The sequence below is a fragment of the Ornithodoros turicata genome, unplaced genomic scaffold, assembly GCF_037126465.1.
Source record: "Ornithodoros turicata isolate Travis unplaced genomic scaffold, ASM3712646v1 Chromosome13, whole genome shotgun sequence".
Taxonomy (NCBI): Eukaryota; Metazoa; Arthropoda; class Arachnida; order Ixodida; family Argasidae; genus Ornithodoros; species Ornithodoros turicata.
Genome location: NW_026999307.1, coordinates 1609029 through 1634958, shown reverse-complemented (window position 1 = coordinate 1634958; position 25930 = coordinate 1609029). Strand labels below are relative to the sequence as shown.

The following is a 25930-nucleotide window of genomic DNA, read 5'->3' as shown; positions in this document are numbered from 1 at the left end:
ATACTCGCTGCCTATAGTGGCCCATGAGAGAACTGATGTTCTGAGGCTCCGACAACATAGAAAGGACAAATACACTAATCCTTCATCGCCTATAGTGGCGTTCTGCTGCTACCTCTGGTTATACTACGAATAAGTGAATAAATTGCGCCAGACCGTTGCTATGTTCATAACTGCAACAGTAACGAGATGCTCGAAGAAAAACCCTTTCTTTTTGTTCCTATTAGGTGACGAGAATGCAGTGGCGATTTTGAAACACAGGCTTTCTGTGGCTGCCCACGCTGCTGACGGCGGTTCGTGTCGATGACTACGCTGACAGCACGTTCGTCAGTGGCTACGGCCCTTTAAAACGCGGTCCCGATTGGTTGACCCTTAGTTTTTACGTCACGTCCACGAGTAAGCAGGATTTCTCTCTATATGGGTGGTGTTGCTCTTGCGCGCATTCTCCGTAGTGTATTATTTACGGGACACCTCCATTGACAGCAAATCCCCAACAGTATCTCATGATCACTCCTGGGTGACACGGTACTGGAACAGCTATGCTTTCAAGGCACACCGAAAACGCTACGAAATATTATTATTGCTGCATTGCTTAGGAGTTAATATGTGGGACATAACTCAGCCATGAACGCTAAAAGGGGTCCACGGAGCAAAAAGGTTGAGAACCGCTGCTTTAACCATTGCGCTAGTAAGGCATGACAGCCGCAAAGAAAGCGTCATGTTTTCTGCTTTCGCGTCTTTCCTTGCAGAACTGCGGCGTCGTATTTCCGCATTTCCTGTCACTGGTATTTCCTGGTGCTGTCACTGGGGTGCTCTAGATCTAGAGCACATTCTTCTTCATTGTTTAGACTACACAACCTTCCCGAACCGCACTCTCATGGTCTGTTAATCAGCTGGACTCTCGAACCTTCTCTCTCTCAAAATTGCTTGGTCCCTGGCCAAATCCAGCCCACCAACGCTCTGCCCTGGAAGCTCTTTTGACCTTTTTGGACACCGTAGAGCTTACGTCCTTATTGCGAAGGGGCTTCTTTTTACATTCCCCACATGACCACCAGCAATGGGGTAGAGTACCACCCTGTGATGAAACGCCCCATTCACCACCTCAAAATAAAGTTGTTTGTATTTTCTGAACATTGCTGCCGCACAGGCCCACAAGGTTGCCTACATGGAAATACATCTGGGGCCTTGTAGTTATACAAAAACTGTGAACATATAAAAAAATGCATAAACAAAAAAAGTGACCAGCTCCCGCGATCGCTTTCCAGGCCGAGACTGGGAGGTGACACGGGTTCGAATCCTGTCATCGGCTGTGCTGTCTCAGGTTTTTCCTGGGTTTTGCGAATACTTTCCAGAAGAATGTCGGCACAGTACCCGCTGAAGTCGGCCCAGGGCGCATACTAACCCCCCTGTCCCCCACTCCTTCCTGCTGTCCTCTCTCCATCTGTCCACGTCTGTTCGCCGCTCATAGCCACAGTTGCTTCGCGGCGCTAATACGGAATTTTTAAAAATATAAACAAGACTCAAGTTATGACGCCTGATAGCATTGCGATTTCATAATGTGGTTCAAATAAACTGCTGGCCACGTCTGAACAAGGCTGACCAATAGACCTACCGGATTATGAGTCACCATATGTCTCTTTAGCCTCGTCCAGTCTTCACACGTCTCCTGGCACACGATGCATTTGTTGCCAAGTCCACCAGGTATGGTGTCGCTTTCTTGTCCTTTCGTACCCCTCATATCTGTGCCAACACCATTGGCAAGTGTAGCCTACCCTGTGCAGATCAAGCAAAGTTTCACCGAAGCCCCAAAAGGATCACTAGAAGAATTATACACTAACGCGCAAATAATTTTTCCCAACATAACGTGACACATTGCGCGAACCTTCAAAAAATACCAGTGGTACCGCGGTCAATGTCAATGGGAGCTCGAAATCCATCTTTTGGGGTTCAAAGTTTCTGTGAGTGAAATTACAAAGTGCTGATATAAAAAACAAAACAGAAAAGAACAGGAATTTCTGCTATACAGGATGTGTCACGTAAGATTGACCAAAATTTTAATAAATTTGCGCTTTATTCTTCTTTCGCAAAAGTCCTTCAACATATGTATTTTTCGATGGGGCCTAACCGTCGTGGCGTACAGGGTGTCCCAGAAAACGTGTCATTGAATTATAATAAAAAAAACTACGACACCTAGAATCATGCGGTCAACGGCATTTGTTCTTATTAGGTTTTTGCCACCTTGTAAAGTTAATGTCATGTACCCCAAGTTTAATTATGCAAATATTTGCGAACTGAACTCAGAAATTTGCCAAGGGAAGGTCACTTTTTTACCCCACCAATATGAAGAGCGTGCCGAATTCACTCAAATTCATGATAATTGACAGTGATATTCACGAGCTGTCCCATCGGAAAAAATAGCCGAATATCATGCTTTTCGGAGCACCGGACCATAACGCGCGATGTCTTTCTGAGCGCAATCGCTCGCAGTCCGACGAAAGGGGGTTCCGAAGCCAGCCCACAGAGTGACAGTAGAAAAAGTAACAGCTCCTAAAATCGGGAGAGGGAAAGCATTATCCGAGCGAAAATCGGACGTGATAAGCCATGCCTGCGTTATCTCTTTCTGCGATGCCGGGGTGGGCTGGGTTTCCAACCTCCTTTCGTCGGACTAACACAGATTGGGCTGAAAAATTCATCGTGCGCTATTCTGTGCGACCTCCGTACAGCATGATGTTCGGCTAGTTTTTCCGATGGGATAGCTCCTGAATATCCCTGTCAATTATCATTAATTAGAGTAAATTAGACACGCTCTTCACATTGGTGGGGTAAAAAAAGTGACCTTTCCTAGGCAAATTTCCGACTTAAGCTCGCAAAAATTTACATAATTAAACTTACGTTACACGACATTCACATGAGGAGGTGGCAAAAACCCAGTAAGAACAAATACCGTTGACCGCATGAATCTAGGTGGTGTAGTTTTTTTATTATAATTCAATGACACGTTTTCTGGGACACCCTGTATAAGTAAGTGCTACAGTTAACTAACTTTCATGATTAACCTTCTTAAATAGTGAAAATGTGCTGACTGTGTAATTGCGAAGCTGTAAAGCACAACCCTGAGAGGTCTACACCGCAGGAATGGAAACCGCAGCACTTTTCTGCGCTCTAGTAAAAGATACGCGACTTTGCAAGATATTCGAGCGCTCCGCCGGGTATTGCGGCCACTTTCTCTCCTTCCCATCCCGGTGTGACACCTTCGCAACCGCCGTCAGGCTGTTCCTCGAAGGATCGAACACCCCGTTTTCTCCCCAGGAGTAAGTGTGAGCGGGAATAGCGATACCCTTTTTCAGACTAGGTTATCGGCGAAATGTCGCCTTGGATTTTGCTGCCGCCATTATCTGCTTTCATCTGATCAACACACAAGACAGAGTTCGCGGTTTCATTTGAGAAATGTCGCGCAAAAAAAAAAAAAAAATAGAAAGAAAAACGAAACAACTACCAATCCAGAGTTCCTACAAACCACGCAGATAGCAAAAATAAAATTATGGATTCTGCTCCTCGCTAAGCGTGTGCGTCAGGGTGTCTACCAACCTGGAAAACCGGAAATTGTCAGGGAATTTTGATGCGACTGGAAAACTCAGGGAATTGTCAGGGAATTTCCCAAAAAGCAGCTGGAGTCAGGGAATATCGGAAGCAAGTGTCGTGACGATGTCCAGCGAATTCTGAGTGCTGATTAGTCGTTGAGTGGCCACGCCACAGAATCGTTGCTACGAGTAGGTTCCCCAACACGACAAGCTCATAGACAGAAAAGTAGGCCAGCCTCACTTACGCTCAATAAATGATCTGTTTTATGAAGGACCTGCAAGGTATATTTAAACAGGTAGCGTAACTCCCATAGGCCCCTGTGTCTTCAGAATGACGCCATGATAGAGACGGTCAGCGCCATCCATCCGTTGCGCGGACTACTACGATTGTAAATAATTGACGTCAGAGACGACGTCACTAGTATGAATAATAAGTAGTGCATAATTATCCATGCACGTTTACATTGGCCCGGCCCACTTCGCTTGCCTTGTATTCCCTTTTCCGCGCCCAGTCAACAATACCAGACGAGAACACAGAAAAATAAAGCATATTAGATTTAATGAATCATATCAATACGAAATACATACAGTTATCACAGATTTTGACAACTCCAAACAGAAACGCATCGTGATGACCATAGAGAAATTAGGAAGGCTCACATAAGGCCCGTTTCTCACCTAGAGCTATACGTACACCTAGTGATTAGACATTTGCATTTACTCAATAAGTGGCCGTTATAGGTCCATTGCAACAAAACACAACATCGTTGGTACACAGTCGGTTCCTGCTACCACTTACACCATCATGGCCGCTCATCCCATGACGAAATCTTTTTTTCGCGGGCCCAGCAACATGGGATCACTGTATTCATTTGTTCACTCGTGTTAATCTTGGTTTACAGCACGGAGAGGTGAACGTCGCTTCCTGTTTAACCCAAAGAGTGTACGAACTCTGTATTACAATGCACGGACACACGGTACGAATACAGAGACGCACGGATAAACAGACCCAACAGTGACACATGCGCAAAGGAGCAGGATACGGAAATGTACTGGAGTGGTAGATGATCTCGTATATGTGCGCGAGCGGGGCAACATAAAGCTTTTTCTACATTGAAATTATGAGTAACCTATTAGTACACACACAAGCCACGCCCATGTTGTAAAGTTTTCCTGTTTACAACCGTACCTCTACTGTCAACACCCAGGATCGCTCGCGCCTCTTGCTGGTGGCCTTGCCGATGGGTCTGATTTGGTATTTTCGCTTGTTTTCGCTACCAGTTTAGATATACCTTGGGACCTGTACCAAAACCGAGCAGAAGGCAACAATTTTCCTTTTGTTTTGGTCAGGGATTTCGCTTGAAATAGTCTGTGAAAACCGAAAAGTTAGGAAATTTGAAAACTGCAACTTGGTAGACGTGGTTCGTGAACGTTGTACCAGGATTTAACGAAACAAAACTAACAGCTTCGACCAGGAGCCCGACCTTCAACTTGTCATTATCCCATAACGCGATTAAATGCATCACTTCGGCCCGTGATTCGCCACGAGTGCTCGCGCGAGCCTATCAAAGCGGCTTTGGAACCGCCTTAAATAGAACCATAGCGACCGCAATGTGAAAGTTGAAGATTGGGGCCCAGGACGCTAGGAAGCAGGTGTGACTCATGCTTTGAGCAAAAGAACGAAAATCCAAAAGGGCTGCCAGGTACACGTACACAGAGAAAAAAAGGGGGGAACTGGTGTACCGAAGAGGGGAGCAAAGTAAGGGAGGGGGGAGAGGGAGGGGGGGGGACGTTTCGAGCGAAGGCTCTTCTTGAGACTAGATGGACGGAACGTGGGGGATGTCGTGAAACATGTTGTATATATAGCCCAGCCCGCTAGGGGGCCAACACGAGATCCGTGAAAGAGGGCGGCATGTTACAACACGTGCCGACAAACTAGAATCCTAAAATGAGTCTTTCATTGAGGCCTCCGGGATGGGTCGAGCTGACGTGGTGAAGCCGGATCGAAGAACGCTAACTCGGGCGTTATCAGCACTATGGGTCGAACTGGAAAAATGCTTGGAAATCAGAGTCATTTGGTGGTTGGTAGTGTTATCAGACTCTTGTAAAAGTATTAAGCGGCGGTGTTCGCGGAACCTTTCGTGTAGTTTCCTCTCGGTTTCTTCGATGTATAGAAGATTTAGGCAGACAGAACAAAATATTGCATATGTTATATTTGCTGACTTGCATGTGTAGTGGCCGGACGTGTGGATTCGCTCTAAACGTCACCCCCCCCCCCCCGCCTTACTTTGCTCCCCTCTTCGGTACACCAGTTCCCCCCTTTTTTTCTCTCTTTGAGCAACAGCCTGATATCAATTGAGAAAGGGTGGCAACGAGAGCGCGATACGGAAAAGGGGCCGCACAATCTCCCGCAACGCTGGAAAATAGTGTATTTTTGCGTATTTTTTACTAGAGCACAGAAAGGCGCTGCGGCTTCGATTCTAGAGGACTAGACTCCTCGGTGTTGTGCTCTACAACTTTGCAATTGCGCAGTAAACCAATTTTTACTAATTATGAAGATTATTTATGGAATTTAACTAATGACTGCGCTAATTACTGATACAGCACCCTTGATTTCGGTAGGGGTGTACCGTACCTTTAATTTCGCATCCGGAATAGAGATATTCAAAGACTTTTCCGAAAGAAAAACAAATCGCGAATTTGATAAAATCCTGGGCAGTCTTACGTGTATACCCTTACGCTGTACACCATACACTATCAAACCATTCGAAGGGAACCTGGAACTCGAGAAACGCGAAGCACTGTGTTACCAGTCTAGTTGAATGTTTGCACCATTAATAAAATCTCAATAAACAAATCCGGATATTTTTCCCACCAAGGCTATCATCAATGATCACAGAGAGAATCATCATCTTCGCATAATTGCAAGCGAGCATAATGCATGGCAACAGATTATCTCCGGATATAATGAAAATTCCCAAAACGTGGCCATGTACCACATTTTCTCAGTCTGTCGAATTTTGAGGAGCTTAGGTATAGAAGATACGAAGGCAAAAAATAGGCGATGTCAAGTTGCCGGTGGTGAGTAAATCAAAGACTGATATTAAACGGTAGGAGCAACTTCATTGTTCAACTTTCAACTTCAACTTTATATACAGTTGACGGGGGAGTTTTGGCATGAGAGGGTAACAGGATGATGGAAACTATGCAAATACGGGTAAAAAAAACATAAATACAAAAGCAGGGGTGCGTGTAATCCCTTGGGCTCGCATTATGCTGCGCTTCTGATACCCCTGGCGAAGAAAAACTCCGCTAGGTGAATAAAAACTCTAATTTCCATGTTATTTTTGGTGAGTTTTGGTCTGTATTTTTTGCGTAAACACGACCACGTCCACGGTCCACGTGAATTGTTCATCCGTCATGACTGACTTGGTCAGTTTTGGGTACCACGCGACCAAAGTTGGTCCAAGGAGTGTTCAGCCGTGACTAACTGGTTAGTTCTGATTAGTATTTTTTTTTTTTTTTTTGCATAAACACACGACCAGAATGCGCTCAAGTGTTCATCCGCCGTGAATGACTACGTTAGTATTGGGTATATTTAGCATAAACACACGACTAGAGTGTGGTCCAAGCATAGGTCGGCGCGATCATGATCGCGGCAGCCTTGCCAGTGCTTCGTGATCGCACTCATGATCGCAATCATCAGGCTTTGATAAGGCATTGCGATCATGATTGCGCCGAGCTATGGGTCCAAGTGGACTGTTTAACCGTGTTGACTGCCTTGGTTAGATTTAGTCTGTAATTTCTTTTCGTGACAACACACGACACGCTGGCGCCACGACGAAAAGAAACATTTCTGTATGCCTACCACAGTTACGCATACTACAGAATGCCAAGGCAATGTATGCAGGGTGTCCACCGTAACTATAGAAGTAATTTTTAAAAATAGAAAAATCACTCTTTCTCAGTTTTAACCAATGGCGATGTACTCTACGCCTCAATGCCCACCTTCAGAGGGCACAGGCAAGCTTCTGTGTCGATGCATTAATTAACTTTCGTTAATTACCTTTCGTCAATTAACTTTCGTTAATTTACTTTTTATTTATCAGAGATAAAAGATTTACCCAGTGAGAACGTCGAATCACTTGGAGTCACTGGTAACATTGCCGTTTTCAGAACAAAAATCGAGACAGTTATAGCGGCAAGAAAGAGCCTGGAAATAAGGCGATCTAGTGGTCGTCTTTCGACGCTCAAGTTTTCCTTTCCTCTCTATGCCGGGAACAAAAAACACTGTCGCGGGGGGGGGGGGGGGACAGATTGCATGCGGACAGATTGGTGCGACAGCTATTTCCCATCCCAGCGTACACAGGAAATAAAAACGAGAGCACTTCTACTGAAGCGTTGAACAATGACCACCAGATCACCTTATTTCCAGGCCCTTTCCTCGCGCTATAACTGCCTCAATTGTTGTTCTGAAAACGGTAACGTTACCTGTGGCCCCAAGGGATCCGATGTTCTCATTGGGTCAACCTTCTATCGCTGAGAATTAAAAAGTTAATTAACGAAAGTTAATTAATGCATCGTCACAGAAGCTTGCCTGAGCCATCTTAAGGTGGCCTTAGGCGTAGAGTACACTGCCATTTGTTAAAACTAGCGAAGAAGTGATCTTTCTATTTTTAAACATTACTTACGGTGGACACCCTGTATATGAAATCCACTTCATTTCGTACTTTGCCGGACGAATTCGCCACATTGTTTTATAGCGTACCATTATACGTAGGCATTATATGAAATGCCTACGTATTCTGCAGAATGCCGGATTTAAACACTTTGCCCGTAACATACACAGAAAATTTGATCTACAGTTTCTGATCAGATTTCCCGCCTGGACGAAGCGGGCTACCCCCTGGATATCATCCACCATCTCTTAATTAACCTCACCAACCTCAGCAAGTCTGTTTGCACTGCACAAAACTCCGGGAGCCCCATCCTTTTATCGTTTTTTTTTTCTTTTCTTCACTGGATATCCCACACCTTACGAAAACTAGCCAACGTATTTGCGTTGTGCACTCCATGAAACACAGATTGTCCAGATTGACACCCTACCTGAGCACCTTGTTAAATGATGGGCGTAACTCTGCCAATGTAATTAAATTTAAGAATTCAAAATGCCCTACTCAAATGTGCTGTTGGACAAATTCATGAAACACACCGCGGTCAAACAGCCTGTGCATCAATAAAGGACATCGAGATCGTGCAAATCATGCGAACAAAAATTCTGATAATTTTGTGATTTGCAAATATATCACGAATTGCGAAAAAAAAAAAAGAGAGAAAGTTTGGTTGTTATATTAGAGGCAAAAACGTTGTTTGTTTGTAACGAATAATTCTCGAAGTACTCTCGGAGTCACTCTGTGCTTAGAATTGTAAAATGGCCCGCACACCAGGGTGAGTGAAGAACCCAGCAATTGCACTCACGCAGGCCGTAATTGCTCTAGACTGCGAATAAACATGTCATCTGGTCTAGCAATTCTTTTGTCCCGTTTCTATTGATCATTGAAAATTAATCATGCTTTGCCTCACACCGTCTTACCAACCATTACTGGACCACAAGTGCTCCAGTTCATACACCTGTTACTCTTGCAAGACTCACATTACATGTATCAAATTTAGTTTCGCCGAAAGGGTGAACTGTACTCTCTGTACTCACTCTTGTTCACATAATCGTCGTTGCACATCATGTAGTAAAGCCTCGTTACCGGTTCTGAGTCCTTCCTGTCCACTTTCTAGTGCTCCCGGAATCAAAGCGCAATGACGCATTTTTAACGAAAAGTGCCTCAGTTAAAAAAAATAAACTTTTAAATTTTGTTTTGCTTCATTAGGATACACGCCGACATTTCGTGTTCTCCAATCATTATACGTGACGTGTAAAGTGCAGTGATATTTGCCAGGAACTCCCATGCGTTCAGTTTTTTGGAATACCAAGCTTTGCAGTACATACGTGGAGCAAACAACTGCTGCAGACACCTTTCGTTTTTCTTTTATTTTTGTGGATATACTTTTTTACACTGCCACTGACCATTAGAAGGCATAGGAGTTTCCACTGACCAGCGCCACATCAAAACAACCCCAGGTGGTCGAAATTATCTGCAGTTCTAAACGCCGCGTGACGCCACGTAAAATAGGCTGACACACCTTACGTTCAAATCGACTTTGATTAGTTTCTTACCAATGTCACCTGCCAAGCCTTCTGTGCACGCAGGCTGGGTTAGCTTCGTAGCTGCGAACTTTGTATTTCTATTTCCGCCTCCACCACAATTTCGTAACACGACGTGCACGCGTTGTTTCACCTGCGGTACATATCCGTTGTAGAGTTAATTTTCAAGCCTTTCAAGCCACCGTTGCCAGACGACATGACAGCATGCGGCGAACTAATGCAGCGACCACCAGGAGCTCTATGGTGAGGTGAGGACACGACACGGCAGCGCGCAAGCGAGATTGAATCAAATGAACGAATCAATTGAATCGGCTGGCTGCTGCGCTGCTCTCCTCGAGTCGAAGTGACTCGTTTGCAGTGGGTCTTAGGTCACTGATTCATGTAGCAGTACGTCCACTTCGAACAGTTAGAGTTCCAAGGTGAATTATTGCATGGTTGTGCTTGTGCGGCTCACCGATTCATTGAGTGATCCATTTGCGATGGAAGTCGGTTTGGTGATTCGGTTGTGCGCTGTGCTCGTGGGGCTCACTGAATAGTTCTCCGATCCGTTCGCTTCGCGCCGATCGCTGGGGGATAATTATCTGTCTGAGTTGCTGATTCATGGCGGGATTCGTTCTCTTCGGGCTATTCTGGCACTGTTCGTTCGCGCTTTCTGGCGTGATCCACGGAGTGGTCTGGCCGTTCCTGATCGTGTGAGTGTGGACGGGGCTTGAATTGGTTTCCTGATGTTTGGTGTTCCTTGGCTGATCTTTCACTGGGGTGGGTCCGTTCGGCACCTAACGTGTTAACTATCTCATTGAGCGGTCTTAATTAGGTAGGGTCCCTGGCGCGTCCGTTCAGAAGTGACGCAACCGTTGCTGTGCTCGCTGTGAGGGGCTTCGTGCTGGCTAGTCCCAGGCTGAAGTTCGAGGTTGGGGTATGTTCATCGACGTGTGCTATCTTCTGTGAGCTGCCGGGCTCTCAAGGACCTCAAGGACGCGTTTGTGCCGGTGGGTAGACTGAATTTTCGTGCATATGTTTGGAAGGCAGGGTGGCCGTGCAGGCTGTGAACGCTAGTAGGCATATGTCGATTTTGGGAATTACTAGGCATCATATGTGGCTCGTCCGGATTCCTGGTTACTGTGTGATACAATACTAGTATACAGTGCCGGATTTACAGTGGTGGGGGCCCGGGGCAGCGTGCATGATAGGGGCCCTTCCGCCTCATCAGTACTTTTCACTGTGCTTCATAAAGATAAATTATGGTCATAGAGGTGCCTGACCTCGGTGCGAATATTCCGTGCGGTATATACGTACATGAAAAAGTTCAATGTGCAGCAGTTTGTTCGTTTATTACCACACATTTTCTAGAAGGAGTGCCTCACATTAGCTTTTAAAGTGTACATCTTCTAAGATCTCGTATCTACTATCTAGCAAGCTATAGTCAAGACTACATTACGGTGCTAGCGCAAATTGGAACCTTCGTTGACTTCCTTACTCAAAAATCGGTAATGAGCTCCGTAAAATCAAGCTGTTTAAGAATATCCCTTTGTATAACAGTGACAAGGTATTAAGTCTGCCGTGCGTCATGGTTGCCCGATGACGGTTCTCAATGAGCCTCAGTATCAAAAATGAGCGCTCACAGGAACTGCTGCTACCATCATAGTGAGGTATATATTAAGAGTATCTCTACATAAGGGAAAACTTCCTTCACTCCGTTCTCTATAATAAGCGTCTAGAGGAACGCTCCTCGGCTGCTGACCTCGTTTTACAAAATGCTTTAGCACAGAGGCTGAAGTATATACCTCGAGGATGCAGATTTCTCCAAAGAGAACCAGGACAATAGTTCTTCATACTGGCCAGCTCTTGATCAAGAGAACCAAACAGATAACGACGATAAAACCTGAGACACTTAGGTTTTATCGCCGTTTTACAATGTACCAGCTCGCCTGCACCCTTGCAATTCTACAGCATTAAAGTTCTTTCTCCAGAACTTCTATGAAGGGCCACTAGACCGTGCTTCCGGGGCAGTTCCGTAGACTGGTGGCGTCAGCTATACATTGGGTAGCCGATTGAGCTTTCATACTGCAGTATATTCCCTCGTTCCAGTTACATCTTCCCCGACCATGTGGTTGTGATCGAATGCTTCACGCCTTGAGATCGAAGCATTTTCAGGTCGCTGTCAAGGTGTATCTTTGGACTTTGTAACATTTTACTGGTCCTGTCCACTCTGTCTAAAATATCGTCCCAAAACACCACATAAATTCTCGTTCCAAGTCGATGACACCGCCTGCTTTAAAGCGCACTTCAGCCATTTTATCTCGATTGCTAGCAATAACTTCGAGCGTATTTAAGAAAAGACAGTATCCCCTGACGGCTCTGACAGCGACCGCTCTACAGGACCACCGTGTGCTGCTGACCGTCGTCGGTACCGGAACAGGAGGCCTTGCTGAGCAGTTGCCGGACATCGTTGTGGTGGTGTTACTAATCCCCTTGTGTTTAACTCGTATACTTGCTCGAGGAAACCTAAAAAAAGGCAACATCAGCTGGGCACTCGGCAGCTAATTTTGCCAACATATGCGCACTGAACAAGGAACCCACGTCCCAACTCGTGCTTGAAGACCTTTGTACCTTCCACTCATGGACGCAGCATTGTCGTAGGACTGCCATACCTTCCTTGATGTTTATGCATTGTGCGTCGAATAAACTGATTAAATCTTCGAACATATCCTCCACATTGTGCCCCTGGTTATGCATGAACCTTACACGATACAAAGTAACTGCTCTGTGGCTAAAACACACAACAGGCTCACACAATTATATGCGTCACCTTCAGGCTTGTGTTAACACAAGCCTCAAGGTGCCTAACAACATGAACAACTGAATTATGGAAGTGAACTGTACGAATATCTTTCAACTGGGCTAGTATTTTCCAATTACACGAAAGTTCTTACTGCATATATGGGATTTTGGCCAGAACCCTATCGTTTGCAGAAGAAGCAGTGACAATTGCATTGCATTGACAGTGCAAATCATTTTGCCTATCACTAGCGTAAAGGCATTCGCCGAAGCGCACCGCCGGTGGTTTACACCTCGCCGTCGCCGCCGAGCCCAAACTGTCGGCGTGCCGCAGCTGCCACCGAAGATAAAAAACCGGCGCGGCTGAATGTTGTGCCCATTCGGATGCGCCTTTCTTGAAAGAAGAAGAAAAAAAAAAAGGTACTCTTTTCCCTTTTGACCTTTATTTCATCTTACGATGCATGGCCCAGGCTTCTGTCATGGTGTTTTCCGCTGCAAGAATTTGATCAGTGATTTGGGCTTTCAATGCAAATGCTTTATATTTTCGTTCAGGGTCGTCTTTGAACGGAGAACGGCTAAGCAACTTGTTATTCAGTTCCTGCGGGCTATGTACCCGGTCATCCAGCAGCACCATGGGATTGAGCAATATCCGTATATGTATAATATCTGCTGTCTCTCTAAAGGGATGGAACGAAGTCAGTTAGTGAACGGTAAACCTAAAACTCTAAAACCATAAAGATTAAGCTTCCGCCATACCACCGCCCCTCCCCCCCCTCCCTAATGTTTAGAATGCTGCGATTTGAGATATGTCACACGTGAGATATGTGTTCCCGCATTGCCATCACTGTCATTTTCTCTCGGGAATCAGGTAAACCTAACCGTAAACCTAACCATAAACCTGGAATTTTTGAAAAACAGAAAGGAATCAGGCGAGCTTATGAAATTTAACGTCCATGACGAAACCTTGCGTGTGAAGAGAAAAGACCTTTCCTGCCCAGGGTCTCGTCTCGTCATGGCTGCAATTTTTCTGCCGGCCATTTCATGTGATTACACATGTCTCTCCTCCCAGTCCACAATGGGTCATACTTTTCTTTTCACTTTTTTTCGCACTTTGGAACTGTGGACAGGGCATAGTGTCCGTGCAATGAATGACTGTCTGCCTCCGCATGATAAACGTCGCTTTATGCTTCATAACTACCTCCAGCGACGTCCAATTGCTGTAGCACCTTCGCTGCCCATCATAACACTGCACTTGCCTTGACAAGTAAAATGCGCCCCAAGTGTGTCCCGGTCTATAACAACAACCATCCAATGACAACAACCTTTCGTAGTGTGTCCAATGGGCCGCCTGACCGACTCGTTGACCTCCGGATCCACCGATCATAAGCAGGACTCCCAGCGATTAGGGATCCTCCACGTGCAGAGAGACCGCAGCAACCCATCGAGGCTCCCTACCAGCGATCAGAGCCGTGAGCCGCGCTCTGCCAGCGATGAGAGTTGAGCGCACCTCTCGCTTTCAGAGGTGGGCATCCTCACGAGGGCGGATGAGGGGGCCCTCACCCTCACCTCACCCACACCTCCGCACATTGAGGTGAGGTGAGGTGAGGAAATCACCCCAAGCAACGAATTGAGGTGAGGTGAGGAAAAATTCCCCAAAGGAAGTTTGAGGAGAGGTGAGGTGAGGAAAATTTTCGAGAATGAGGTTGAAGTGCGGTAAGGTGAGGAAAATTTTCCAAAAAGGACGTTGAGGTGAGGTGAGGAAATTTTTCGACAAGAAAGTTGAGGTGAGGTGATGTGAAGAAAGCTTTTCGACAATGACGTTGAGGTGAGATGAAGTGAGGAAAAAGTTTTCAGAACGTTCGCGGTCTTGAGGAGCACTTTCGAATCAACGCTGCTGCATCGTCCTAATGACGGTTATATCTATCCTCCGGCTTCTGACGCGAATATGCGACTTGTGTCTAGCCGGCCGGCTCCTGATAAGTGGCATCGTCGAAGTCACAGCGACTCGAAAACTGTCACTCAGAGAATATAAGGTTAAGGCAGGGTTACGCGGTGCAGCACTGTTCAGTGCCCCGCCCCTTGGAAGGTGACAACAAAATGCGCGTAAAGTTTCGAAGTCAAAAGATGGTTCAGTCTGCGCCGGATCATAAGTTCGTCATGCAGTACGCACGCATCTCGTTTGCACTGCAAAAGTGTCGGGTTACTGTCATCAACGTTACAGGCTACAATTTCACACAACTCGCCGTGAAGTGCAAGGATTATCAGTGAATATATATGAAGAGCACCGTCCAGAGGTGGGCACCCTCACGAGGACGTGCGAGGTTGAGGGTTTCCTCACTTCACCTCACGATATTTGAGGTGAGGTGAGGGCCAATTTTTCTGGAGATGTTTGAGGTGAGGTGAGGTGAGGAAAATTTTTCAAAAAAGTTTTGAGGTGAGGTGAGAACAAGTTTTTTTACAACTTTTCATTGTTTGCCCTCGCCTGGGTCGCGCGCGCGCGTCGCAGACTGATCGTTACAGCCCTTCTTCCTACGTGCGTCTTTAGTGCATGGGCAACGCGACGTTGGAATAAGCTCTCGCATTCGCAGTTAATGCAATGGCAGACGAGAGTAACCACGATACGTTTAAGCAGAAAGTGTCCTTTATCAAGATCACTCCGCTGCATTCAGCATCACGTTCAAGTTACGTATGGTCCTATTTCGGAACGCTGGTGCATGATGATGGCCAGAAAACGAGAACTGTTGGTTCGGACAATTTCTGTAAGCTCTGCTTCGACAAGGCTCTCAGTGAGGACTCCACGCTTCCCTTCGAAGGGTTAGTTTCAAAGAAAAGTTAGTTTTAGTAAAGTTAGGTGCTGAAACCTGGAATCACTCTGCAGACGGGGAAAACCATCTTATACTCTGTTTGCTGAACGTCTTGGGACATGTGTACAGATGCGACATCAATCGTTACTCGACCTCTGTAAGCACGACGAACCTTCAACGTCACTTAGCGGACGTACACAAGGTGACAGGGAAGCAAGGCAAAGGAGACAGCGAAGGACTGAAGAAGTACTTCAGTACAACCAAAATGAAACACACAAAGAACTCCATCGTAAAGAAGCAACTAGCTAGAGACTTTGTACTCTGGGTTGCAAGAGACCTCCTCCCGTTCAGCGTGGTTAATAGAGAAGGCCTTCGAGTGAGGAATTGTTCTTCGGACTCGATGAGCGGACGTAATACCCCAACACATGATTAAACTTTACAGGACTTCTTGCTGAAGTACAAGGTAATTAAGGACAGGACAACGCTCTCAGCGGTGCACTTATTGATGTATACAACGCTATGTACGACCACGTAAAGCGGACCATCCAGGAAGGCCTGCGATCCCATGCGGTGACGTACGACATGTAGATGGACAACCACAGGCGCAGAAGCTACATAACCTTCACGTGTCACTTCATTGATGGTGGGTATAGGTTCCTGAATTACTGGTTGTAGTAACTCGCGTGGCCTCTGTATATCTTCCCGCTAAAGCAAAACCATCCCGTGCTTTTTGTTCGGTGTTAGGAAACGCTGTTGCAGTAGTCCACGATTCGGTCTGCTTTAATATATGTGTTTTTATTCATTAAAGGACTATACACGCGTGTCAATATCACAAGGCTAGACACATTACTTTCGCGTGTTTCTTCCAGAAAACTTAGAACTTCGGAGCATGACTCTCCCAACAAGGAGTATGGTTGAGAGGCACACCGCTGATGCCATTTGGGGCTGCAAGGCTGCACGACTATTGCAAGTGCACGGAAGAGTTCGTCATGACGACGAACGTTCGTCATGACGTCACGGCTGTGACGGATGCCGGGTCAAATATGAAGCGTGCTGCGTCTTTGGCAGACACAGAGCATCACTTATGCGCATCCTCACGTTCAAGCCCACCCTGAGGCTCCCTGAGAAGGTGCACTTGGGATTCTGCACACACGATGTTCACGAGTGTGTGGAGGGTCCAAAGCAATGTTATAACTGCCAGCGTTTCGGGCATCTCTCGCGCAACTGTCGTTGGCCCACACGGTGCAAGATTTGCTCGGGACCGCACCCCATCAAGGAGTTCACTGCGCGGCGGCAACCAAGATGCTCCAACTGTGGAGGTACGCATGCGGCTTCCCACTCTCTGTGTCCGCGCAAGCGGTCAGCGATACAACGGTTCCATATGGAGGTACTCCCCACCATTGTGGGCCCGGTGGTCAGCAGTACCGGCGACCTTCGTAACCGGCACTCCACCAACGTGGTGTCGCCCCCCCCCCCCCCCCCCAGCGTGCGCCGCCTCCACATCGGACTCAGCGGGCTCCAAAGCACACAAGAGCGTCGATGAGAGAGCCACCGATTAGCCTGGATGCCCAGCACCCCCTGACGTCTTCGCCTCCCTTGCGCCAGACCTATACGGATGTCGTCAAGAGGGCCGCTGCGGTTCCACAACTTGGTGCACACACAAGCACACCACTCCCTCCGCGCCCGAGGCAGTCTGAGCGACAAGTGAGCGGTGATGCCACGGCAGCTGTGCTGGTCCCTCTTATTCTAGCTGTCCTCAAGGCCATCTTAGCGGCGTACCCGGACGCCGCTGGACTCCAGGAGGTCCAGGCCTTGCTAGCTGCTGAAAAGTTTCTGACCGCGGGTCATGGACAATCTGTATAAGCGAGCTACTATTCTCCAGTGGAATGCGCGCGGTCTGCGTACGAAGCTACCGGACGTCAAGTTGTTTTTATTGAAGTACCGGACTCTCATTTTGGCCATCTGTGAAGCATACGTGAAGCCAGACTTCCGACTTAGTGGATATACCGTCTTTGGTCAGCAGGGGATGTCATCTTCGAGGACAGTGCTATGTGTGCGACAAGACTTGGCTGTGACCCAAGTACACACGGCGAGACAGTTGCCTTTCGACTGCGTCCACTGCAAGATTCTTCTTGGGAAAATTTCGCTGACTGTTCTCAGCGTGTACGTGCCGCCGTCAGTCCAGACGACAGCCCATGACCTAAGACTAGCCCTGGCAGGGGCAGGTGATCCCTTCCTTGTTGTTGGGGATATCAACGCTCATCACCCCTTGTGGGGGAGTCGCAGGCGAGACAGCAAGGGGTCCCTGTGGTGCGACATCATTGAAGACCTGGATCTTTGTGTCTTAAATGACGGGTCTCCAACATTCCTCCGCCGGGACTACTCAACAGACGTCTTAGACATTTCGCTGTGTTCGAGGGACGTTTTTCCGTACCTGATGTGGTCCACAGACCTGGGCGGAAGAGGGAGTGACCACGTTCCTATATTGGTGTCCTGCTCCAAGTACGCATCTGGGGCAGGCCGCAGAACCGTACGTCTAACAAATTGGCAGTCCTTTCGTGAACTGTGCAAAAAGGATGTGCGCGTGGGAATGACCGCAGGCGAATTTACCGGCCATATTGTGAACTCTCTGACGTCTGCCACCACGACTGCAAAGATCAGCGCTGGCCACGCAGGTACTGATCCCGAGGTGGAGCGTTTGCGTGCAATTCGAAGACGGGCAGAGCGGAAGGCTCGGCGATCCGGCCAACTTGCAGATGCACAAGCCGCGCGTCGTGCGAATGCGTCGGTACAGAAAGCATTGCAGGCTGTTGACAAAAAAAGATGGCGTCAGTTTTGCGCGTCTCTGACTCCGTTTTCAAGCCCTGCGAAGGTCTGGCGGATTGCGCGGAGTCTCCGCGAAGCTCCTCCCGCGAGGAATCCCCTCAGATCTCTGGCACTCTCAGTATCTATGCCTGAGAAGGAAGTTGCCTACGACTTCTGCAAAATTCTGGCAGCAAAGTCTGAGGCAGCGAAATGTGCAGCCTTTCGGAGCCACGCATTGGAGCTGCAGCATGCTATTAGTCAAGCCCCGTCAGTGTCTGACCCTGACATGGACGCAGACCTCACGTTTGCCGAGCTCAAGGCTGCGCTGGCACTCTCCCACAAGAAGTCGTCGCCCGGTCCAGACAAAGTCACCTACGTGGCGCTCTGCAATTTGGACGACGCATCCCTTTTGGCGCTCTTAGAGGTTTACAATACGTCATGGAGGGATGGGCAGGCCCCTGCTGCGTGGAAGGAGGCACGGGTAGTCTCCATCCTGAAACCGGGGAAACAACCCTCTGATCTGGCGTCTTTCCGACCCGTGAGCCTCACCAGCTGCTTAGGCAAGGTCCTTGAACGTATGATACTGCACAGGCTCGAGTGGTGGCTGGAGCGAAGACCTGTTTTTCTTCAGGAAATGGCGGGTTTCCGAAGACACCGTAAGTCCATGGATTCGGTGCTCGATTTAGTCTCTTCGGTCGAAGAAGCGAAGGCGCGAAGACAAATAGCGATGGCTGTCTTCCTGGACATCAAACGGGCGTACGATTCCGTAAGCCACCCCTGTGTTATTCATGGGTTGTTGCAGGCCCAGGTGCCTCATAGGGCGCTCACGTGGCTCTCCGACTTCCTCCATCAACAGAAGATTTTCGTCACTACAGGCGAGGGGGACCAGGAAAAGATCACTGTGCCACAGGGAGTTCCTCAAGGAAGTGTTCTTAGCCCCATGTTATTTAACATTGTCTTGATGGGCCTCAAGGGGTGCCTTGCTCGGAGGGCACATCTGTCCATCTAGGCTGATGACATTTGCGTGTGGACGGTTGGCAAGTCCCGCCCTGCAATTTAGCGTCGGCTCCAGAGCTCACTTGATGCCATACATGCCTACATCCTGAAAGCTGGGATGGACATCTCCACTGAGAAAAGCGCTACGCTTCCGTTTACCCGGAAAGAGATGCGCCGGTTCCAACTACACATCGGAGGATCTCCCTTAAGGCAGGTTAGGCACCACAGGTTCCTCGGTGTTGTGTTGGACCGCAACCTGTCGTGGCCAAGACACATTGATTATCTCACTTCAAAGGCGCAACGTTGGGGAAATGTGATACGTCACTTTGCCGGCTTGCGCTGGGGATGTAGTGAGCGAGACCTTCTTGCACTCCACAAAGCGCTTGTTCGTGGCTCAGTAGCCTACAACCTTCCTGCGTTGCACGGACTTTCACGGACATCCGAACACAAGCTCCGTTGCGCTTTGGCGCGCAGCTTGCGGACATGTCTTGGCGTTCCGCGTTGCGCTGAGACGAGGATGGTGGTAGCCGAAGCCAGGGAACTCCCAATTGGCGTCCTCCGCCAGAGGGAAACTTTCCGCCACTATTTGCGATTGCGCGCTCACCATCGCCGTCACTCACTGGTACAGAAGCTTCGTAAGCGGAACCACAGCAAAATCGCGCAGTGTGCGCAAGAACTAACGGACCATATACCTGCCTTCACTGTTGCCCCAACCGCTTCTTCATTAGCACCATGGACACTGCCGAAACCATCCATCTCGTCTCACATCCCGGGAATCAAGGGGTCGAAGAGCCAAACCCCTGCTCCAGTCCTCAAGCAGGATAATCTGGAGTGGATGGACGCTGCATACGGAAACCAAACCGCCGTATATACGGACGGTTCCTCTACTACTGGCGGCCCATCTGCGGCATTTGTAATTCCAGAGGAATCAATTTCACGTGGGTTCCGCCTATCGCACCGCACCTCGGCCACCTCTGCGGAGTTGTATGCCATCCTGTTATTCCTGGACTTCCTGATATTCCTCTATTTTGGATCACCACCCCCGCCTCTGGGTGGTTTGCACAGATTCGCGGGCAGCGCTGCAGTGCATAGACAACATGGGCATCCGTGGCTCCTTGGCTCCGGTGGTAGTGAACATCTTGACGACGCTCAAGGTTTTAGAAGACAGGGGCCACCGGCTGACCCTCCAATGGGTTCCTAGCCACACTGGCATAAGAGGCAATGAAGTAGCGGATCGGGCAGCTGCTGCGGCTCACTATCGCCGCTCAGCAGTCCCCATCATACTTTCGAATGGGGATAGACGCTCCCTCTTGTCCGCATTGACTTCGCATTGGGCCTATCAGGAATGGTGTCATGACATCACCCGGTGGTCGCTTCTGTATGCTGTTGACCCAACACTACTATTTGAAATGCCAGGCGGTTTCCCTCACCTCTTTACCTCTGTCGTACGTCGTTTACGACCTAGCGTCGCATTCACCCCTGCACTCCGGTATAGGCTGGGCCACAGCAACACGGCGCTGTGTACAACTTGTGGTGTCCCGGCAGCAATCCGACACATTTTAGAAGACTGCAGCCAGTACGTATGCGAGCGACGGGCCTTTAAATGTCAACTTGAAATGCTCGATCATAGGCCATTCAACATCTGCAAAGTTCTCGGCCCATGGAGTAACCCTGGACATCAGTGCCGTGCACTTGGCGCTTTTCTTTCCCTTCTGAGGGCCACCGGCCTCCTTCACGAACTGTTGGGATTTCCTCCCCTCTTCATCCTCTCATATGAACCTCTTTGGAATGGGGTAGGGTCCTGCACTCAACGCAGGGAAACATCCCACATCATCATCACCCATTCATCTATGTTGTTGTTGTTGTTGTAATGCGCAAGGCATGGACATCCACAAAGTGCAGGAATTATACATTCGCGCCTCCCTTCTATCCCTTTGTGATGCCGGAGACGCCATTGACGACGACGAGGCTGACCCTGCGCTTCCAGCAGAGTGCTGTCAAAGGTTACCAACGTCAAAAGCGACACGCCAACAAGGTGGCACAGCATCTTGGCCATGTTGGAAAGCCTGATCGTTAACAAAAGCATCGCTAAGGAAGCTGCTGGCTAGACTGGGGGAGCCAATGCAATTAGGGCCAGAAGAATGGAGCTTAATGGGGGAACTTGTAAAATTCCTAAAGCAATTCCGGACGCTGTCGAGCTGTTTTCAATGTAGCGTGACTGCACATACAACACGCTACTTGTAGTGAGCTGAAGAGCTGCCTGGAAGATAAGGCTGATGATAGCACTTCTGTGCGTCAGATGAAGCAGAGGATGCTCGCCAAATTCGGCTACCGCTTTCCAGTAACTGAAAGCACAGTCACCGCTTCTTTTCTGGATCCCCCGCTTCCAGAACCTGAAAGTGGTAGACGAATACCTGACAACAAAGGGGCTGAGCAAGGTAGATTTCTTAGCACGGAAAGTGCTCAGATTCGTTAAAGGGACCGACATCAGACCTTCTGACGGGTGTCAATCGCGTTCTTCGACAGAGGACACGTTTGCTGTGCTTGCGAAGCGGCGTTCATCAGGGGAATCCCAGCTGCTCGTATATGTGAATGCGGAGTGCCACCCGCTCATGATCTATCCCGCAGGAAAGTGCGGACCATCAATGAGCGTATTGGACTTCTGGCATTCAGCACAAAAGCAACTGCCATGGCTTCCGTGCCTCGCCAAGAAGGTTTTATGTATGCTGGCGACAAGCACTCTGTCAGAGAGGGTGTTTTCAATCGCGGGACTCATAGTGAGCGCGAAACGTACCAACCTACACCCACTCACCCTGGATAAGCTTATATTTATCCACGATAACTACAGTCTGTGTAAGGATGCTATTTGTTGACCTTGTCGTGGTGTCTATTGCCATATCTTAGTTTCTTGCGTTCGTAGATTTTTTTTCAAAATGTTTCAAAAGACGTCACATGACGAGTGAGCAGAGGTTATAACGGATCGTTGTCACTTATTGAACTCGCTAGAACTGTTACGTGTATGCTGAACAGGCCCTTAACGAGCGTTGTAGGAGTTCTCAAACGACGACCTCTTGCAAGCCGTGCTTTACCTTTTATTTTCTTTTGTGTGTTTTTAGTTTCGTTTCATAATATATGTTCACCTCGTGCTGATATTTGATGCAATAAAAATTGCTGCCATTGTCATGTCGGCGATACTAAAAAGAAATGCGACGTTGCCACCGTTGCCAGATGACATGATGGCATGCGGCCGACTACACAGACAACACATGAAATCCCGGGGACGTCCCATATAGATCCCAAGGTCCACGTCCCGTGTAAGACGAGTCTAGGAATCTCCAAATGGTCCCTTACGGGATGCTCTACGGAGACTGCCCCGAGACGCTCGTAGGACATCCTAGAATCGCAGAAAAGTATAATATGCGAAACGATTTTCATTCCGCTACTGCACTTCGTACGCCTTACTTTTTGTAGCTAAGATCGCTCTTTATTATTTTTGAAAATTCTATTGCATGGATGTTTCGTGTAGATTAAATTTACAATTTACAAAACGGCCGCTTGTTGAGTTAGGCTTACTTGCTGGTGGGATAGCAGGCGTCGCGGACATGTGACATGTAGCGGGTTTGATGTTTTGGCGCGGAAGCTCACGTTGGGAGTTCGGAGACGCAGAGAAGATGGCCAGTACAGACTCAGGCAAGCACTTTTTAATTTTACGGTGAAAGTGAAGAAACAGAATGCCGAAGTGGTCGAAGCGTTCCGTGTACAGGCGTGTACAGCGCGATGTTGAAGCGACGTTCGATGGACTACTTGAAACTGAGCAGGGCCCAACATGCTCACCAAACACATCAGAAAATGTTGAGGACGTTCCTCTCTGTCAACAACAAATTATTCAAACCTGCTCTAGAGAAGATTACACAAATCCTTCTGACGAAATGTTTAGCAATTTCGGTAGCGAGCGAAACGAAGTTAAGACGTCAGTGACCATGATGCCAGAGCATGTTCAGAATGAAGGTCCCGTATTGACTCAAGTGTGGTAGCTGTCGTAATAGTAATACAGCACCTGACATTACTAGCAGTGAAGATGCAATCATGCAGTCATTGTTAGGAAGACAGGATGAAGAAGGTGACGCAAGCAATAACATAGAGGACTTCTGCGCCAGGTTGAGAATCTGGTGTGTGGAGTCAAACGTAAACCACAGTCACTTGAATAAATTGCTGAAGGTTTTGCGCACACACCAGTGCTTCTCTGACCTTCCGCGTTCAGCAAGAACACTGCTCAAAACACCACGAATTTCACCGGACTTCCTGGATGTGCATCCCGGAAAATATCAGCACTTCGCACTGCCGTGTGGCTTGAGGTTTACACTGCAACGTACAGAGCTGATACCAGAAGTCCTCCTGCTCAATGTTAATATTGATGGCTTGCCCTTGACAAAAAGTACCTTGCGCCAATTTTGGACAATCCTATGTTACGTTCTCAAGTGCAGGAAAGTCCAACTCGAACTCCAGCAAGAAAGTCCACCCCTTTCCTGTGGGGATATATTTCGGGAAGAGTAAACCATCAAATGCAAATGACTATCCGCAACCCTTCGTCTCAGAAGTGATGGAATTGCTCCGTGATGGTATCCAGATCAGGAGTGTTCACGTTCATATAAAAATAAAAGCATTTGTCTGTGACGCGCCAGCCAGAGCTTTCATCTTGTCTGTCAAGTGCCACTCTGGGTATTTTAGTTGCACGAAATGCACAACCAAGGGGACCTATAAAGATGGGCATGTTTGGTTCTCTGAAATGGATGCTTTCTTAAGAGATCACACAACGTTTAAGACTGCATCCCAGAAAGAAAACCATACGGGGTCTTGTAAATTGATGGTGCTTCCCATTGACCTGGTGCAGCAAATACCTCTTGATTATATGCACCTAGTATGCTTGGGTGTCATGAGAAAGACAATTCCAACCAACATGTACTCCAGCTTCATGACTTTGCTCGTGGCTATCACAGTTCTGATTAGTCCACGGCTTTATGCATTGCATATGGAGTATGCTGGGCGTTTACTTCAACACTTTGTGCGGACGTTCATCAATATATATGACAGCCGATTTGTGTCTTACAATATCCATGGTCTGCTCCACCTCACCGAAGATGCAAGAGTACATGGACCCCTAGGCACCTGGTCAGCATTCCGATTTGAAAACTTTATGCAGACGTTAAAAGGTATGAAAAGGAAACCGGAGAGGGCTTTGGAGCAGCATGTCAATGGAATCAGTGAAAAGAGAAGCCTGGCACAGTCCTACTGTGGTACATCTGACCAGACAGTTTTCTTTCAAGAACACCATGGTGGCACATTGCTTGACGGCTGTCAGGGATTGCAATACAAGAAAGTCAAGGTTCCAGGGAAGTTCACATTGCAGGCCAATCAGAAACACAGCATCTGTGTTCTCAACGATGGTGACGTCGTAGAGACAGCGTATATGGTGCGCGACTGTCGTAGTTCTCAACCATGTATAATAGTCAGAAAGTTTCTTCAAGTGGACGACCTCTACACGTACCCGTGCCAGTCGTCAATGCTTGGAATACTTCGGGTATCTAGGATGTCAGCACTGCATTCGTGGCCATTGTCAAGTGCGGCATATAAATGTGTGAAAGGTAAAACTACCCTTTGGAAATGAGCATGCCATTATTCCTCTTCATCATACCACATCGAATTAGCCACATAGATATTTGGCCTTCTTCTTCTGTGTTTTGTAGACGAAAAACTGTTCGCAGTTGTTAAGTTCCCAGATGATGACGACGCTGTTGCTATTACTCACATCAACTGGCACAATGGTGGAATTTGTTTCTGGCCTCTCGAGATAAACTCGAATAAACTGCGCCACCTCATAGAAGAAGGCAGGGCACAGGCTGAAAACTGGATAAAACAGAGATGCAAGCCATCGGGCCTCTTCAGTGAGTGTTGTTTAGGCTTTCATTGCTGGCAGGAACTTGAGCTTAAGCCATAAAGCAGCATTTATGCAGGTACCTATGAGCAGGCACGGCAAAAGTTAAGGGTTGCAGAAGACACATCGGACCTATCTACTGACCACAAACTTGGGCCGTGGTAAACGAAAGCGTACTATCAGGGCTTTTAGCAGTGCAGGAGATGAGGACAACATCCTTCCACGTCCTCCAACGCCACCAGTTCCCGCGAAGGGTAAGCCGATTGCTGAACAAAGTGATGGGGTGCTTCACTGTAACAAGCTTAATAATACTGGTGCCTGATACACATAACGTAAAAACTCTAAAGCGCGTCGGCGTAACCTGAGAGTAGTACTTTTAATTAAATTATTGATATATACCATGCAAATCAGTTCTCCTACCCTAAGTTCTCCAAAAAATAACAAAGACGGTTAAGATCATCAACTGTTTACTATATACGTTAAAAACAAGACATTCGTGCAGTAGGCTGCACTTCTTCAGGTGCTACTAAGTTCTCCAATGGTGCCAGTTATTGCACTGTACTCAACTAGGGAGACCTTGAAAGAATTGCCTTTACACGCCTGCCATGTTAAAAAAAATGCACTAGTGCGCACACGAACAGGTAACACTGTGCGTCCGGAAGAATGATTTAGTGCCAAACATTTACTGCAAGGTGCGTTGATGCAGCAATGGGGTGGATGTCTTATTACTGATAACATGTTTTGGGGAAGCCTGAACATATGAGGAATGTAATGTGGAATGTGAGTGATGATTAAAGAGCCACAACGCGCATTTGAAATC

General features: G+C 47.7%; 1 protein-coding gene across 2 annotated transcripts in view; it reads right to left on the bottom strand.

The window, feature by feature from the left end:
* The window catches only part of LOC135372059 (zinc finger protein 28-like), an 80065-nt gene that overhangs the window by 7071 nt on the left and 47064 nt on the right, over positions 1 to 25930 (bottom strand). For both annotated transcript variants that reach the window (XM_064605781.1, XM_064605780.1), the window contains one exon: positions 1610 to 1770. In XM_064605781.1, coding sequence (XP_064461851.1) covers positions 1610 to 1735 — 126 coding nt within the window. In that variant the 5' untranslated portion in view covers positions 1736 to 1770. The remainder of the gene's footprint in view (positions 1 to 1609; positions 1771 to 25930) is intronic.